The sequence below is a fragment of the Bos indicus x Bos taurus genome, chromosome 25 (genome assembly GCF_003369695.1).
Source record: "Bos indicus x Bos taurus breed Angus x Brahman F1 hybrid chromosome 25, Bos_hybrid_MaternalHap_v2.0, whole genome shotgun sequence".
NCBI classification, from domain to species: domain Eukaryota; kingdom Metazoa; phylum Chordata; class Mammalia; order Artiodactyla; family Bovidae; genus Bos; species Bos indicus x Bos taurus.
In genome coordinates this window covers 7062074-7080393 of record NC_040100.1, presented here as the reverse complement: position 1 = coordinate 7080393, position 18320 = coordinate 7062074, and the positions used below count along the sequence as shown (strand labels likewise).

General features: G+C 53.6%; 2 protein-coding genes across 4 annotated transcripts; one reads left to right on the top strand and one right to left on the bottom strand.

Moving 5' to 3' along the window:
* The first annotated feature begins 31 nt into the window (after nucleotides 1-31).
* Nucleotides 32-7162, top strand: CLDN15 (claudin 15). 3 transcript variants are annotated; one of them, XM_027527016.1, is made up of 6 exons: nucleotides 420-853; nucleotides 994-2243; nucleotides 5170-5334; nucleotides 6289-6370; nucleotides 6448-6564; nucleotides 6644-7162. In XM_027527016.1, exons 2-6 carry the CDS (start codon nucleotides 2027-2029, stop codon nucleotides 6768-6770), a joined length of 708 nt encoding a protein of 235 aa, XP_027382817.1. In that variant the 5' UTR covers nucleotides 420-853; nucleotides 994-2026; the 3' UTR covers nucleotides 6771-7162. The 3 variants fall into 3 exon arrangements, with proteins under 3 accessions (XP_027382819.1, XP_027382817.1, XP_027382818.1); XM_027527017.1 differs by having other exon boundaries at nucleotides 420-1665; nucleotides 1780-2243; XM_027527018.1 differs by having other exon boundaries at nucleotides 32-2243; nucleotides 5239-5334.
* Nucleotides 7163-11812: 4650 nt separating this feature from the next.
* Nucleotides 11813-18248, bottom strand: ZNHIT1 (zinc finger HIT-type containing 1). The gene is made up of 5 exons (XM_027526911.1): nucleotides 18140-18248; nucleotides 12963-13133; nucleotides 12418-12497; nucleotides 12143-12312; nucleotides 11813-12049 (listed from the first exon to the last, which is right to left on the bottom strand). The coding sequence occupies exons 1-5, from the start codon at nucleotides 18159-18161 to the stop codon at nucleotides 12028-12030; spliced, it is 465 nt and encodes a 154-aa protein (XP_027382712.1). The 5' UTR covers nucleotides 18162-18248; the 3' UTR covers nucleotides 11813-12027.
* Between the last annotated feature and the right edge of the window lie 72 nt (nucleotides 18249-18320).

The following is an 18320-nucleotide window of genomic DNA, read 5'->3' as shown; positions in this document are numbered from 1 at the left end:
TATATGACTAAGCTTACGGGGGTCACACATGGGCCCTTCCTGCTCTGCACCCTCCTACTCCTACCCCGGAGGCTGCTGTGGGGTTCTCCTTTGTCCACCAAGCTGCCCAGACCCCACACCCTTCCTTCCTTCCCCCACCACTAGCCATGTCCTTGAGCAGTGGCAGGCCAGCATAGGGACGTGGCCTTTGCACAGCCTTAGAATCCTGACAAAAAACAGTGACCAGAGGCGGGAAGGGCAGAGCTGAAGGGACAGGCGAGACTGATGTCTCCTCTGACCCACTCAGCTGCCTCTCAGCATGGAGTTTTCCACACCAGGGAGGCCCCACTCAGCTTCCTCCAAAACCTCCACCCTTCCCTCCCTTTGTCCTGCGTCCTCCCCTTCCTCCTCCCTGTCCCTCTCCTTAAGGGGCGGGTGGACTGCCGGGGGCGAGGTAGGGGGGGAGGAAACGGGCATTTGGCATGGAGTTGGCAGAGGTCATGGAAGAGGTCAGGAACCCAGGACATCCCAGTTGCAGAGGAAGGTCGGGACCCAGTCTCCACCCAGCCAACTTGGCCTCACACCCGTCACCCTGTGCCAGGCTCAGCCTGGGCCTGTCTTGCTTCACTTCATACCTCTCATTCCTTATCCCCGCTGGGGGGACAGGGGAGGAGGCACCTGTGGGCAGCATGGAGGAGCCTGGCACAGGGAGGAGGATGGGGATTGCATCTCAGCACAGTGATGTCCTGTGTGACTGCCTGGGTGTAGAATGGGCCCCTTGGAACTGAGCCCCAGCCACCCCCGCCAGAAGAGAACCGGACCTGTCCCAGCTGTGGCCTCAGGGTGGGAAATGAGACCATCTCTGCCAGGACAGGTGCTCAGCGTTGGCTTGGGGTGGGGACCCGGAGGTTTCTAATCTGTCATAATTAGTAGAGCCGGTGACGGTTCTGATAACTCTGAGCTGTTTAGATTATCAGAGGATCACGTCCTGGGCTTGTGATTTATCCCACTTAGGGCCCCTTTGGCAGCAAGATCAAGCTTTTTGCTGAGAGTCAAAGATCAACCCAACAAGGGGAGAAATTCAAGTTCAGGAAGTTGGAAGTTTGGACGAGAACAACCCCTGGTTGCCTCAACCTGGGCCTTGGACACCCAGGGCATTCACCAGGTACTGAGCAGTTCATACTTGCAAGGAGCTTTGATCTGTGGTCACAATTCTTAACAGAACCTATGAAGTGAGGAGTAATAGTTCTAGTTCATGGAAGCAGAAACAAGCTCAAGGAGCTCCGACTTCATGCCCGTGTTGCTTTGGTAAAGGATAGGACCTGGTTTGAATCCCGGTTGGTTGGATTCCAGAGCCATGGGTTCCCCCAGATTTCCCATTCCCTCATTCAACCTTACTCTTCCTTGGAGACTCAACCCCGAGGTCTTTGCGTTTCTTGAGCTGTTCTCACCAGCATTCAGGGAGGGTGGCTCAGCTGCCTTGATCCTTCCCCACCGAAAGGTGCAGGGGACTTCTCCGTGTTCAGTCTCGGTCTCTTGCCTCTCAGCCGCTCCCTCTTTCCTTGCCCCTCTTACTCCATTCTCTGGCCCCCGATGAAAGCTGAGTCAGAGCCGACGCTTCCCCTTGGCTCCCAGTGCCTCCCATGGGAGCCCCTCCTTGGCGGCGTGTCCGTTAGTCACTCCCGGGTAAGTCCTCTCCCCCCACCCTCAAGGGGCGGGGAGCCCAGGGCAGCCCAGAGGCCAGGGGGGAGGGGGTGGACTTTTGGCCCGTTTCGTTTATTCCCTCCATCTCGTCAACAGCTGCCGTGCGCGCTTGGCTCATTCCTCTGACGGACCTGCGGGGAAGCGAAGAGACCAGGGGAGAGGGCAGGAGACAAACCGGAGCCGGACCTGGGCCACGGAAGAGGCCGAGGCTGCAGCCTGCCTCCCTCTCTTTCCCTAGCCTGCCTGAACCACCCTCCTTGGCCAAAGCCCCCTCAGATCCCCCGGGGCCCAGCCCCTCCCCCTCTCCGGGGCCCCGGGCTCCCCTTGGGGCCTGTGTCCCACCATGCCAGTGGCTGTGGAGATCTTCGGCTTCTTCCTCACAGCCGTGGGGCTGCTGATGCTGGGGGTGACTCTGGCACACAGCAGCTGGCGAGTGTCCACCGTGCATGGGAATGTCATCACCACCAACACCATCTTCGAGAACCTCTGGTACAGCTGTGCCACTGACTCCATGGGAGTCCACAACTGCTGGGAGTTCCCGTCCATGCTGGCCCTCTCTGGTACGGGCTGGGGAGAGCCGAAGGGAGCAGAGGGAGGCGGGAGGCTGGAGAGACCCCAGGGAGGGTGGGTGCTGCCTGTGGTCGGACCTTGGGCACCATATAGCCAAGGGAAGCCAGATGCAGTGAGGAGACCTGCTTCCTGCAGCCAGGAGTGCTGGGGGCATCTCTGTCTGGAACTGCAGCAGAGGCCGTGCCACATGTGGCCCCCTGCTCTAGCATGCCCCTCTGTCTTTGTGGCTACAAGTGCGGGCACCGGGTCTAGAGTGACGGCCCCAGCACCTGCCGTGGACCTGCTCCGTGCCTCAGGCCTGATAAAATGAGCTTCATTTGACCCATCTGTTAAGACTTGGGGTCAGAATAGCACTGGTTCACTGGGTGGTCATGAGGATTATGTGAGATGGAATGTGCAGAAAATGTTAATGTGAGGTTGGTGTCTACGTTCACTCAATCAAATCCAGCACTTTAGTTTTGGGGTGAGAGTACTGGGGCTCGTGGGGTGAAGAGGAAACCCCATCTGGGATTCCTGGGGGTTGAGATACTTAGAAGTCTCAATAACTGCACCAGGCTTGCACTGGGACATTGGTCTCACTGCCATGGCGAGCTCTAGAAGGCTGTTTTAAATGGAGTCCTCTTGCCCGTCTCAGTACCCACTGTAGTCAGGGCTGTGTGTGCATATGTGTTTGGGGTTGTTAGTGGGCTGGAGCCTACAGCTCTTTGGGCCCCAAAAGGTCCTCCCTGGTGGCTGGAGCTCACGTTGTGAGCAGTACCCATCACTCCCCCACCTAGGGAGTCCTTCAGTCGGCCCCTCACCAGACCATGAGGGGATGACCAGGAACCCAGTGCACTGCAGCTCCCGCGCCCTCACTGGGGTTGCTGGAGCCATCGTGCCCTTCCAGGTCCCCCAGCTGCAGGGGCCAGGTGGCAGGGGAAGGAGCTGAGGCCAGCATGCCAGGAAACTGCCTCCCCGAGTATCAGAGATGCTATGAGCCGCTAGGGAGTCTGGGTGGGTCTCCCCTGCCCCTACTATTCCCAGGGTCTCCTGAGGCAGCTACAGGGGCTTCATGCTCTCAGCCCATCCAGGACACCCCCCCCCAAAAAAAAAAAACTTCTATGAAAGCTGAGTACAATCTGGGTCAGGCACCAGGATCGGACACGAGAATGGTGGGTGGGCAGGAGGGACATTGGCTGCAGCCGCTCAGCAGCGTGGTGTGAGGAGGGGCCCCACTGGGACTGCTGCTAGAAACCTCTCATGAGTGTGCACAGAAGACAATGGAGGACGGAGACGCAAGGGTGAGCGAGCCGAGCGGGGAGGGCAGAGAGCACGCAGCTGTCCAGGGATCAGGTTGAGGTTCCAGGCATCATTAGTGCTTCGCGCGCACCATTTTAGTGCTGTTTACACTGGCAGCATTAATGACCTCATCTTCCAGAAGCAGGAAAACTGCATGGTGACCTGCCCTGAGCCACCCAGGTGGCTGGGGGTCTGGAATTCAGAGCCAGCCGATACTTTGTTCCCAGGCTGGTTCTGGTCCTGGGAGGGGTCCTGTCACTTATTCACACTGCAGCCACGCAGCTGCTTACGGACCCTTCAGTAATATCTCCTTACCTACAAGAGCTCCCTGGGGATCAGGAGCTGGTCTGCCCAGGTTGGGGATGGGTGGGTGGGTGGATGGATAAGTAGGGGGAGAGGCTGGGGGAACTCCAGAGGAAGTGACGGGGAAGGAGAAAATGCTCCCAGGGAACTTTGCCCCTCCTCCCTGCCCCCCAACCCTGGGCGACTTCACATCTTCCTGGCAGGGGCCCAGCCTTTCCCCTTCAACACGGGTGGCACTGCCCCACCCAGGGAAGGGGTGCAAGGTCCTTGGGAGTACTTAGCAACTGTCGAAGACCTAGGAGGAGGAAGGGGGCCCAGAAAGGGAGCTTCGGCTCTGAGGAAGGAGCATATGAGCTAGACTTGCCTCACACCCCTCCTAGGCCCAGGTATCCCACCTTCCAGATTAGAAGCTGCCACTGCTGCCCCCTATCGGTCACTCCAGGAAGAGGCTCGGTTCAGGATGTCAGGCACTGTGCTGGGCATTAAATGGGACCTCCCAGATGTGAGCCAGGGGAGGGGTGCTCACAGAGTGTAGTGTCTGTAACACCCAGCAGAGCATGTTATGCTAAGTCACTTCAGTCGTTTCCTACTCTGTGCGACCCCATAGACAGCAGCCCACCAGGCTCCCCCGTCCATGGGATTCTCCAGGCAAGAACACTGGAGTGGGCTGCCATTTCCTTCTCCAATGCAAGAAAGTGAAAAGTGAAAGTGAAGTCGCTCAGTCGTGTCCTACTCTTAGCGACCCCATGGTGGTTCTCAACTAGTGGTAGTTTTTTGACAATGTCTAGAGATTTTGATTGTCCTGTCTAGGGGGACTGCTGTTGACATCTAGTGGGCAGAGGGCAAGGATGCTGCTGAATACCCTACGATGCAGGGACTTCCCTGGTGGTCCAATGGTTGAGGTTCCGTGCTTCCACCACAGAGGGTCGCCAGGTTCGATCCCTGGTCGGGGAACAAAGATCCTACATGCCAAGTAGTGTGGACAAAAATTAAAAAAAAAAAAAAAATCCTGCCAAAGAGTATCACCCCAGGACAAAGCATTATTAGCCAAAGTGTCTAAGTGGCGCTGAGCAGAAGCCTTGTAACAGAGACAGAGGTGAAGTGCACCTGGAGGGTCGAAGGGTGCGGAGGTGAGCTCCTGGGAAGGAGGGGGTGTGACCCCTCAGGCTGACCCCTCAGACTGATGGGGCCCGAAGGGGAAGGAGAGGATTTGAGGGCTTCTAGGGACCGAGACCTGAGCAGGTTACATTAGGGGCTAACTCTGTCACAGGCTGGAGAGCAGGTGGAGGGGAAAGGGCCGGGTCTGGGACCCATGGCTGCCCCCCGCCTCCCCAGGGTACATCCAGGCCTGCCGGGCGCTCATGATCACCGCCATCCTCCTGGGCTTCCTGGGCCTCTTCCTAGGCATGGTGGGGCTGCGCTGCACGAACATTGGGGGCCTGGAGCTCTCCAGAAAAACCAAGCTGGCGGCCACCGCAGGAGCCCTACACATCCTGGCTGGTAATCGGGGGAAGTCATGGGTGGACCCTGAGCTGCAGTGGGAGGAGGTGGTACTGCAGTGGGGGTGGGGTGGGCAACCCAGACCCAGGGTTGCCTCACCTTCCCCTTTGCACTGACACCTGACCCCTCTCCCTGCTCACCCACCCTCACCCATACTCACCAATCCCTTGGTTACAAATCAGTCCATCAGCAATGTTTCTTGAGCCTGCACTAGGAGCCAGGCATGAGCGAGGTGTGGGAGGGAATCCAAAGCTGAGAGTTTCTGCCCTCCAGAGCTTACAGTCTGGCTGGGAAGATCAGAGCTAGGACGTGCACGCACGCACACACACACACTGTGCACAATAACAGTACCACAAGACTTGCCATCCCTTTTCAATTTGCAAAACATATCTGTGCACATCCCCTCACAACACGCCTCTGAGATAGGGCAGGTCTTGTCCTGTTCTCCAGATGTGGACATAGGCTCAGAGAAGCCAGGTGGCTTACTGGAAGACACAGCCCCGGGGGGCGGCCAGGCTGGACCAGTAGTCCAGGGGCCTGGCTGGCCTTCATGCACTGAGCCGTAAGACCCAGGAAAGGGGTGTCAGCGCAGGCAGGGCTGATCAGGGAAGACTGCTTGGGCTTTTGAAGATGGGTAGGAGCTGGAGCAGATTCCTAGTGTGGAAACTGTGGTCCAGGCACTAGAGGTAGGAGGGACAGGGCAGGTGTGGGATAAACAGGGAAGAGGGGCTGAGGAGTAAAGTGGGATACTAGACAAGAAAGATGGGCTGCAGTGTGTCCTGGGTGCTGGATGGAGCAGCCTGCCTTTTGACGTAGGAAACAGAAGTGAGGAGCTGGCGAGGGGAAATGAAAGGGATCCGATGAAGCTTGCTCTTGGACTTGATGCCCATGTCCCTTCTCTGGGCCACACCTTCCTCCACCAGGCCTAGCTGGGTTCTCCGGTTCCTCCCCCAGGTATCTGCGGGATGGTGGCCGTCTCCTGGTACGCCTTCAACATCACCAGGGACTTCTTCAACCCCTTGTACGCAGGAACCAAGTGAGTGTGGGGGACAGCGGGTGGGTCTCAGTGCGACTCCTGAGCTAGCGCCGCCTGCTCACCGTCCTTGTCCCCAGGTACGAGCTGGGCCCTGCCCTCTACTTGGGCTGGAGCGCCTGCCTACTTGCCATCCTGGGCGGCATCTGCCTCTTCTCCAACTGCTGCTGCTCTCGGGACCGGGACCCCGCCACCGGGTAAGGGAGGGCGCGCCGCGGGGGCGGAGTGCGGGGCGAGGGCCGCACCTCCCTCTGACCAGGTTCTCTCCTCTGCCAGCGTCCAGCTTCCCTACAAGGCCCCCGTGATACCGGCCGCCAGCCTCGCTGCCCGCCTGCCCGCCGCAGCGTCGGATGAAGAGGGCGACAGCAGCTTTGGCAAGTACGGGAAGAACGCTTACGTGTAGACAGCCGGGCCTGTGGACCCATTCCCTTCCCACTGCCCCCAGTGGAGAGGGGTCCCTGGAATACCGGGGCTGCGGGCGCGGGCCCCTGTTCTAGGTTATCAAGTTCAGGACCAAGCCACGCTTCAGGCTCCGCCCCCTGCCCGGAAGCCACACCCAGCTCTGGCCTCAGGCCCCGCCTTCCCATGGGAGCTCCGCCCTGGCTACACCTCTTTCCTCTGGTTCTCCGGATCCTCTGCTGCCAACAATCGGCCTCCTGAGAACTCATCTCTGGCCTCTGAGGCTGGGCCCTCTTAACCTTCTGAGTCTAGGTTCTGGGCCGTTAAGCGGGTGGAGGCGTCCCCGAGTGTTTGCAGTCTGTATAAATTCATGCATAAATAAACTTGTGAACTGTTCTGGGGTTGAAGGTGTCATGAGGCAGTTGACCCAGCAAGGGGTGGCTGAGGCGGCACCCAGGGTCACTTCAGTTCCTGGACCCCAGGCTGTCACCTGTCCACTGCCTTTGGACTGCCCCATCTGGCAAAGGAGGAAAGGAGTTGCAAGTAGTTTGTAGAGTGTGGCATTCTCACAACTACTGATAAGGCCCAATAAGCAGCAGATAAGGACCGGAATAGCAGATACCCTCTGGCCAGACTGATAACAAGTCATTCCTTTTACTCTGGACCTTTCTCACAGCTGTACGAGGAGATGAGTGGTCTAGAGTTTCTTTACCTGGACCTGAGAGTGAATATCAGAAGTTGACAAGCCTTTTGAAATGGTGTCAAGTCAGCCAGGCCTGGAGCAAGTACATTTTTCTGGGGATGGTTCAATAACTTCCAGAAAAGGCACTGGAGGTCTGTTCAGAGGCCTGTGTATTGGTGGTGTGTGTGTGTGTGTGTGTGTGTGACTGAATGGTATCCAGCTCAGACATGGCTACAGTGCCGTGGGCATGCTTGGCATAGGCCCAGCCAGCACTGAGCAGAGCCAGTACACAATTAAGGCAGGAAACTGAGGCTGAGGGAAAGAAGCCTGGCATCCAGTGTTAGGAGCAGAGAGCAGGGTCTACCCTGGCACCCATCCCGTCGTGCTGCGTACAGCAACGAGTCCTTGGTGGCGTGGCACTTGACCTTCCTTTGATCCCACCTGCTCACCTGCACTGACTTTCTCCTGGGATGTAGAGACCTCCCACACCTGCGTTCTAACTGGGCCCTCTCTCCTGAGCTTCAGAAGTCGTGCAGCCCTCGAGTGTTGTCAGCAGGCTGGGTGAATTCATCACTTTCCCCCAAAATCAGTTTCTGCCAGGCCAAACTCTTGAGTCTCACAGACTGACCACCTCAGTCCTCTCTGGCTGCTCCCTTCACTTCCTCTTCACCACCTCCCCTCAGCTGGCAGCCAAATCCTATCAATTCTCCATAGAGCTTTCCACTTCCACCTAGTTCTCCCCCTTGTCCCGCCTGTGTTGGGTCCAGCCCTCATCCCCAGACTCTAATGTTAGAGAAACCCCCTAAGTGAGCTTTGTGACTCAGTTCCCTTTTCTCCCTATTCATCATCCTGCCCTGGCAGCACCCTGGTGCTGCAGGAAAAAAAGACAATTACACCTTGGCACGCTGCCTGGCCCTGGCCCAACTGTTTAAAAAAAATTAATTTGGCTGCATCGGGTCTTAGCTGCCACACTCCACACTCGTGGGCTCTTTATTGCAGCAAGCTGGGTTCTCTCCAGTTGTGGTACACCACCTTAATTGCCCTTCAGCATGTGGGATGTTAGTTCCCCGACCAGGGACTGAACCTTCGTCCCCAGCATCGGCAGGCAGATTATTAACCTCTGACCCACCAGGGAAGTCCCTAGCTTGCCTTTCTATCCCCATTTCTTACTATTCCTCCATACATCCGTGGTCTCCCAGCAAGCTGGACTGCTCAATGGATACACACATGCGAATCAGGGCTTCCTCCTGGGCTCCACCCAGAACACATGCTTTCCGTGCTATTCCCATCATAAAGGGTTCCCTGGCCTATCCCTGCCCCTGCCCCCCCACACTCGGCTTTCATACCATTTGTGGCTGTCCCCAGGCCAAGTCCAAAGTCCATGTGGAAGGGACTGTACAGAAACACAGACACTGGGAAGCGGGTTCCACGCAGGCCCTCAGTGTAACAACCTACAGGACAGGCCCTGGGCCTCGTGATGCTGACCTGCCTCTTCTCACCCCTTCCCCCTTTCAGGAAAACCAACCTGAGCCAAGTTTCACATTCAAGCCTTGACTGCGTGCCTTCATATGACCATGGGGTTAAGGTTTGGTTTCTTTGTCCATCAAGCAGGGTCACATGGCTATAAAGGGCTATTGAACTACTTTTTAACCCTTTTTAACATTATTTTCTTCTCTGCTAGAAGCTACAGAAGCAAGATCTGGTGAGTTCCCTGCCCTCAGAGAACTCACAGGCTGGGAGCAGACAGAAATGCAGACAGCTAGTTACCATGTAATGGGCAAGGTGCTACGGCTGCTTATTCCAAGAAGCCTCTGGTTTCTGAGGAACTGGCTACGAAAAAACTCAACAACAAACTGCTTAGGTCTTGGGCAATGAAGACAATAGCTGAGCACTCACTGAACACCAGGCACTGTGCCTGGTACAGTCTTTAGTCCTCTGATTTCTGGAAGGTGGCTGTAACAGAGTCGGAGAGGCAAAGTGATCTGTCCAACCTTGTACGCAGCACTAATAATTAGTAGTACAGCGAAGTGAAAGTGTTAGTCGCTCAGCTGTGTTCGACCATTTGCGGCCCCATGGACTGTGGCCCACCAGGCTCTCTGTCCCAGGGGATTTCCCAGGCAAGACTCCTGGCACGGGTAGCCGTTTCCTTCTCCAGGGGATCTTTCTGACCAGGGATCACCCACATTGCAGGCAGATTCTTTACCATCTGAGCCACCAGGGATTTTCCAAAGACCCAGGTGTTTCCCAAGGTGGGGACCAAGTCTCCACTAGTACATAGGAAGCTGGCAAAAACTGCTCAAGATTTTCCTTGAGGAATTATAGTTTTAAATGAGGGTCTGGAGATCCTTCCTAGAAAAGATCAATAAATGACTTGTAGAGCCAGTCACCATGAGGAGGCCCCTGGGATCCTATCAAGGCCAGCAGAGGAAGACTGAGTGTGTCAGAGTAGACAAATCTTATACCATGCGGAACAAAATATCAGTACACTTAGGAAATAAACCAAGGAGACTGCCGACTCAGCAGCAATCCAACAGGAAATCCGAAGCAGGTGATCACAGTGAAGCACAGGAGGTGTTCCTCAGCCAAGAAATAGTCTTGTCTTTTTTTTGGTCACACCGTGCAGCTTGTGGGATCTTAGTTCCCTAACCAGGGATCAAACCTGGGGCCCAGCAGAGTGAAAGTGCCGAGCCCTAACCACTGGATCGCCAAGAAATTCCCTCTATTTTCTTTCTTGAGTGCACTTCTTGGCGGAGATGAAAGTAGAAAGGTTAGGATCCAGGGAGGTTTCCCTGGATGAGAGCAAGATAATTAATCTAGGCCAAAGAGTCAGCAGCCAGCAGACTGAATTCCTGATGTGCCCGTTACTATCGCTGTCCAACCAACCATCCCAAGGCTCAAAGGCATAAACCGTTTTACTATACACGTGGATCCTGTAGGTCAGGAATTTAGAGCAGAGATGGCCAGTGTCTGCTCCAAGATGTTGAGGACACAGCTAGGAAGACTCAAATGGGTGAGGGTGACTTGATGTCACAGGAGTGAAGCAGCTTCACTCCTATGGTGGAAGCCTGGGCTGGGAAGGCTTGAAGGCTTGCTCACCTGGACCTGTCAATGGGAGGACCTGCACACACGGGGCTTCCTCACAGCATGGGGACTTCAGGACGGTTGGGTTTCTTACAAAGTAGCCGAGGGCTCCAAAGGTAAGTATTGGGGGACGGGGCAGAAGCTGCACTGCCTTTTACCACCTGGCCTTTCATGTCCCATGATCATTCTTCTACCATTGTCTACTGGGCCAAGCAGTCGTAAGTCTGACCAGATCCCAGGGGAAGGGGGCCAGCAGCCACTTTTTGATGCTTGAAGGATAGTAAAAAATTTTACAGCCTTTTCTGAAAACCACCACGCTGAGGACTGTCTCTTAAACCCTGTCCTTACCACCATTCAACACGACGCTGTCACCCAACACTACTTGCCCAACCACCAGTCTCCAGAAGAAAGAGCAAGCAACTTCCCAGGAAGAGACTGGCAACACCTGGCGAGAAAGTCCAACCACAAGGAAGTCCCCAAAAGCGGGGAGAAGAGCCTAGGAAGGCCCCTGACACCAGCCTGGCTGGATCTCATGAATACCTTATTGAAATCACCTGTGTCACAGGTCTTTCCTACGCATCTGCTTTGCTATGTTGCAACAAGGTACTGAGCCTCAAGACAGCAACTCCGAGGCGTTTTCGAGCTCATGGCTTATAATCCACTTAGAGAAGGTGTGGGTGTAAGAAGCTCTAGTGCCACAATGTTATATTAATAGCATCAGGGTCACCAGGAACAGAGGCCTCTGTACCATGAACTCCCTGACGCTTCCCAGAAATGTCTAGGTTTTCTCTACTACTACTAATTTCACACACCACAGTCCATGATAAGACGGGCTTCCTAAGGACAACTCAGATGGGTGGCACCAAGGACAAGGGCCCAGTCTCTCCCCTTTGGGTAAGAATCAGAGACAAAGACAGGGCTGGCTCCTTCTGTGTTACCCTTCTACATCCCCGTCCCCAGCCCTCACTCCACTTCCCCATCACCAGTCCTGGGACTCAAAATACACTCAGAAGAACTAGAGAAACAAAAGGCAAAGGAAAAAAAAAAGAAAAGAAAAACTAGATCAATAACCAAAAAAGTGACAAAAAGTAGCAGCCAAGAAAAGCAACGACATAGGGGTGGCGGAAGAATAGGACAGCATCTTTCTTGGTCAGGGACCCAGAGGGGCAGACGGTGGGAGGAGTGATTGACAGGTAGGAGGAAAAGACACAGAGCAGCGAGTTCAAGAAACAAGGGACCCACCAGCCTCACCCGCAAAATCCCACAGAACCACCTGGGCAGGCTCTTCCTCGCACGGGACCTTTTATTACAACTGCACTCCGAGGGCTCAGGTACCGCCCTGCCTCCGGCCCTGGAAGTGAGGCTGGTCTCCCTGGAGGACAGGACATGGGCTTTGCTGGGCTGCCCTCCTGGTCCAGGAGGAGCGTCTTTTCCTTCGGTGACGCTCTCTCCAAGGCTGGGCGATGCACAGGGCCTTCCTCTCTGGGGATGCCCAGAGTCACACAGTCCACTTCAGGCACCTGCGGGCAGAGGAAGCCCTGGATGAGCAGAGGGTCCCTAGGCTGCTGGAGGGAGGAGGGGGAGGTTGTGGGCCGGGGGAAGGCCCCTCTCACCTGGTCTCCTGGTGGGTGCCCAGACAGCGCACAGTACAGTACCGGGCACCGCAGCTGACACAGGTGTAGGGGGAGGGGAAGCCGCAGACAGCACAGAAGGGGCGTTGGGGCCGGGACGGGGGTCCCGCACAGGCCGTCAGGTAGTTAGGGCCCTCGGCCACGCTCAGGTTCTGCAGAGACAAGGGGGCGGGGCCGGCTCTGACTGCTCCGCCCACCCAGGGATCCCAGCAGGTGCATCCCTGCCCCGTGGGGTCTTCCCTGCCAGCTCCTCTCACCTGCTCCTCCAGCAAGGCCTGAAAGTTTTTTCGGAAGCGGAGTTTAAAATGATCACCTCGTGTTTTCTTCTTTTTCTTTCCTAGACGTCAAGGGCGATGAGTTACTTGGCCCTCACCCAGAAGACACCAGCTTCTCTGCCCCACTGTTCCCAATGCCCCTGTGTCCCTTCCCTGCCCAGGTGCCTGCCAGGTTCTAAGCCGGCCTCTCTCTACCATCCTTCCCCGCCTCCACTTCTCCAACCCGAGCCTTCCTCCATCTCCACACTCCTGATACCTAGAGCTCCATGTCAGAGCCGGAAGCGATCTCAAGGGCTCACCTGCCCTGGCTTCTTTATTCTATACACAGGAAAGGAAACTGAGGCAGAGACTGGGAGAGGGCCTGGCTCAAGGGAGCCAGAGGAGCTCGCAGGCCATCCATCCCCCAGCCCGACATCCTTACACAGCCCTGACCCAGCCAGGCTCTTCCCTCTTCCTGCAGCCTTGCCTCCTGGACCCCCCCTTCCACTGCCCCCCGCGGCACCCCCTTCCTCCTCCACCCGCCTCACCAGTGTCTGCGTCGTCATCAAACTGAGGTAGCCGCTTGCCCAGCTGGGGGAGGCCCGCGTGGGGGTCGTCCTGGAAGTTGTCATTCTCCAAGGCCTCAAGCTGCCTGTTGATGCGGCGCTGCCGGGCTGCCCGGTCCAGCACCCGCCGCTGTCCAGGGTCCTGGGAGCGAACTAGATGGGATGGGGCCACAACAGTTACAGGAGCAAAGAGACGCTGGGCAGCCTCGGCTCTGAGCCGTGGGTGGAAGGAAGATGTCCAGGGTGTGGGAGCCACAGTTCTCTGATCTCACCCTAGTCCCCAAACCCTTGGCCCCTGGATCTCCTCCCAATATATCGCCCATTCTGGCTGCTTCCTTCTTAGCCACCTAAGACTGCTGTTTCACTCATTCATGCCTGGTTTCCATCCTTTTGGCCCCATCCTTTCCTCCCAATCCCAGACCTGGGCAGTGAAATGTCTCCTGGAGACCTCTCATTGCTGGCAGAAACCACACAACCGTGCCGGTGGAGACCGCAGTGCACTTGGGTTTCCCAGGCGCCACTGGGACCTTGATGCACTCAGCCTTTATGCACAGCAATCTTATTTCCCACCTCAAAGGACAAGCCACCATGGAGAGATGCTATTCCATCAGCCCACCCTCAATCGTAACTGCGTGGGTACCCCCGTCTCCCTCCATTCCAAGTGGATGCACCCACAAGTCCCACTGCTAAACCCAAATCCTTCACTCTGAGTTCAAGTCTTCCTGTCCCTTGCATCTTCAACACCCCCCATCCCCCACTCAACTGGTACTCTCCCCTCCATAGCAAAACCTGCTGAATTCTCATGTGTCTAACTTCACAGCCACTCTGCTGTGAGAGCACAGTCCATGCGATGTTTTATTTCCCTACCTCTCTTCCACTCCAAACTCACCCCCAGCAAACCAACTCCCACTCTAAGGGAACCAGTCACACTCAGGACAGCTAATGTAACTGATAAATGGGTGTGAGTTCTGGTTGCTCCACCAGTCAGCTGTCCCAAGCTAGCAGAAGTTGGTTTGTGAGGTTTAAGGAAAGAAGCAGTCGCCATAACATAAAAGTGCAAAGTGATGCAATAAGTGCTGACGTAGAAGCTACAGCAAGAACGAGCTAAGGGAGTTCCCTGGTGCTCCAGTGGTTAGAACTCTATGCTTTCAGTGCTGTGTGCCCAGGTTTGATCCCAGGTTGGGGAACTAAGATCCTGGATGCTGCATGGTCTGGCCAAAAGAAGAAAAATCAGAAGAGCTAGCTAAGACAATTAATGAAGGTGGCTACATTAAACAATAGACTTTCAATGTAGACAAAACTGCCTTCTATTTGAAGAGGCCATCCAGGACTTTCCTAGCTAGAGAGGAGAAGTCCATCCCTGACTTCAAAGCTTCAAAGGATAGGCTGGCTCTCTTGTTAGGGGCTCAAGTGGCTGATGACTTTAAGTTGAGGACAGTGCTCATTTACCAGTCTGAAAATTCTAGGCCCTTAAGAATTAGGCTAGATCTACTCTGCCTTTGCTCTATAAATGGAACAACAAAGCCTGGATGACAGCACATTTGTTTATAACATGGTTGACTGAATATTTGAAGCCTACTGTTGATACCTACTTCCCAGGAGAAAAGATGCCTTTCAAAATATTAATGCTCATTGACAATGTACCCAGTCACTCAAGAGCTCTAATGGAGATGTACAACAAAATCAATGTTGTTTTCATACCACAACAAACTATTCTGCAGCCCACGAACCAAGGAGTAACTTTGATTTTCAAGTCTTATTATTTAAGAAATGTATTTCATAAGGCTGTTGCTACCATAGATAATGATTCCTCTGATGGAGCTGGGCATAGTCCATGGAAAACCTCCTGGAAAGGATTCAGAATTCTAGATACCATGAAGAACATTTGTGATTCATGGGAGAGGGAAAAAATATCAACACTAACCAGAGTTTGGAAGAAGCTGATTCAACCGTCAAGGATGACTTAGGAAATAACTGCAGATGTAGTAGAAATAGTGAGAGAACTAGAATTAGAAGAGGAGCCTGAAGATGTGACTGAATTACTGCAATCTTATGGTACAATTTTCATGGGTGAGTCAAGAAAGTGGTGCTTAAGATGGAAACCACACCTGGTGAAGATGTTGTAAAGATTGTCGAAACAACAACAAATGATTCAGAACATTACATAACTTAGTTGATGTAAAACCCTGGCAGTGGTAGGGTTTGAGAGGATGAACTCCAATTTTGGAAGAAGTTCTACTCTGGATAAAATGCAATCAAGCAGCACTGCAGGCTACCGAGAAATCCTTCATGAAAGGAAGAGTCAACTGATGTGGCAAACGTCAGTGCTGCCTTATTTTAAGCAATCGCAACAACCCCCGAGCCTTCAGCAACCACACCCTGATCAGTCAGCAGCCATCCACACTGAGGCAAAACCCTCCAATAGCAAAAAAAGTTACATTGTGATGAAGGCTTAGATGATGGCTAGTGCTTTTTAGCAAAAAGTATTTTTTAATTAAAGCACACACAGGGACTTCCCTGATAGGACAGTGGCTAAGACTCTGTTCTTAGAATGCACGGGGCCCTGGGTTCGAACCCTGGTCAAGGAACTACTAATAGATCCCACATGCCACAAGTAAAAAATAAAAGATCCCACATGCCACAACAAAGACCCAATACAGCCAAATAAATTTTTAAAAAACTGTTTTAATAAAGCATATATATTGTTTTAAGACAAAATGCTACTGCACACTTAATTGACTAGTGTAAACATAATTTTTATATGCAATGGGAAATCGAAAAATTGGTGTGACTCAACTTTATTGTGATACTCACTTAATCACGGTGGTCGAGAATCAAGCCTGCGTATCTGAGGTCTGACTGTACTAATCTCTCTGCATAAATGGAATCCTTTGATCTTTACATCAACCCTATGAGACAGGTATCACTACCATCACTATCATCCCCAGTTTACTGGAGTTCAGAGGTTAAGAAACCTGTCCAAAGTTCACACAGCTAATAAGCAGCTCCTGGGTCAGAATTCAAACCCAGAACTGCCCAGCATCAAAAAAAGTCCTCTTGATCACTGCACTATACTGCCTCCCTTCCTAGTACCAGGCAGTGCCCTGGGTTCTGGGAATATAAGCAGAGTTTAACATCAGGTGGGGGATATAAATGATCGAATCAACAAGCATGGTACAGGACAGTATACACTAGGACGGGGAAGTGCAAAGTTCTAGGAAACACACGACAGAAACACATAACCTATTCCTGGGGTGTGTGTCAGTCACTCTGTTGTGTCTGACTCTTTGCGACCCTATGGACTATAGCCCACCAAGTCCCTCTGTCCATGGAATTCTCCAGGCAAGAATACTGGAGTGGGTTGCCATTTCCTTCTCCAGGGCATCTTCCCAACACAGGGATCGAACCCGAGTCTCCTGCATTCCAGACAGATTCTTTACCGTCTGAGCCACCAGGTCTTGGGGTAGTCAGGAAGATTTTCCAGGGGAAAGTAAGTCTAGGTTGAGGCCTGACTGATGGACAGAAGTTAGCCTGATTGGAGGAGCGGAAGGTGTCTTAGACTTTGGTACCAGGATGAGAGAAGGCCTGGGTGAAAGACTGCAGTGTCTTCAATACATTTTTTAAAGTTCTATATGGCTGGTATTATAAAGTATGTAGGGGATATGAAGTCAGTGAAGTCGTTCAGTCTGTCCGACTCTTTGCGACCCTGTGGACTGTAGCCCACAAGGATCCTCCGTCCATGGGATTCTCCAAGCAAGAATACTGGAGTGGGTTGCCATTTCCTTCCCCAGGGGATCTTCCCAACCCAGGGATCGAACCCAGGTCTCCAGCATTGCAGGCAGAGGCTTTAACCTCTGAGCCACCAGGGATCCCTTCAATGAAGTCAGGCAGACCATTAAGAATATTACCTTTATGTGTCTGTATGAATTTAGATTGGGGAATTATATTTTATTTTTTGGCTGTGCTGCAAGGCTTGTGGCATCTTAGTTTCCAAACCAAGGATCGAACCCAGACCTCGGCAGTGAAAGGTCCTAAGGGTCCATTCCACTAGACCGCCAGGGAATTTCCTGGGCTTGGATTATGGTGAGGGTGACAGAGATCCAGTGAGGGTTTTAAGAGGACATGACTGGATTCATTACAAGTTAATCTGGCAGATTGCTCCCACCCTCATCACTTTTTATCTGGATTACTCAATAGCTTCCTAACTGGCCTTCCAATCTCTAGACCTGTGCTACACAATAAAGCAGCCACTAGTCACATGAGGTTATTTTCGTTTAGATGTAGACTAATTAAGATGTAATTCATTAAAATGCATGCAATTTTAAATTAAGCCGCATTTCAAGTGCTCGACAGTCACAGGCGGCTATTTGGCTGCCATACTGAATATTGCTGATTAAAAACATTCCCAACATCCCAGAAATTTCTACTGGACAGCATGGCTGTAGCCCCTCCAATCCACCCTTTGCACTAAAGTCCTTTTCTAAGAGATAAATTTGTTGCGTCAATCCCTGCGTTAAAAGCCCTTGAAGGCTTTTCACTGCCCTCTCCATAGAGTTTAAACTCGTCAGCAGTGTTTAAAATGCCTTTCAAGGGGACCTTTCCCTTGTCCTCCAGCCTGTCTCTTCTCCACAAGCCCGGGAATTGTGAACTTGGTTTCCTAAGCGATCTACGTTTTCTTGCTCTCCTACCTTGGCGCGTGTGATTACCGCTGCAGGGAAGGAGTCCCCACGCACTTGCACGGAGCGAAACCGTAACTTTCAAGACACAGTCCAAGCGTTTTCTTTCCCTCCAAGCCTTCCCTGTCCTCTCCTTCCCAGAAGTTGGGCTGGATGCCACTCCTCCCTGAGCCCAGGAGCTTTGCATCCCTCTACCATAGCACGTATCACTCTGAAACGCAATGGTAGATCTGCGTGTCTGCCCCGCTCCCGGAAAGCCAGTTCTTGGATGCGAAGGATCTTTCTTCTTTCTTCATCCCCAGCGCCCGGTTTGCAGCAGGCATGAATAAAACGTGAACAGAAGGGAGCTGCCCCGGGTTTAGGGGCCTGTCAGTACCCGAGCGCTGGGGGAGGGATTTGAGACTAATAACCGGGTGAGGGAATCCTAGGCCAGGTTCGAATCTGAGAGGAAGAGAGTGGGCCAACAGCCAGAAGATCACTTACCCGAAGTTTTCTTCTCCACCATTTCCACAACACAGCTGCAAGATGGGCCTACTGCGCACGCGTGCTAAATCTCTTGCCGTGGTCAGGGCATCATGACTTCCGGCGACGAGTGCTCCTGCGCGTGCGCGGAGTCATCCCACAGGTTTTTGACTAATTACGCGGTGTTCCCTTGGAGACCAGA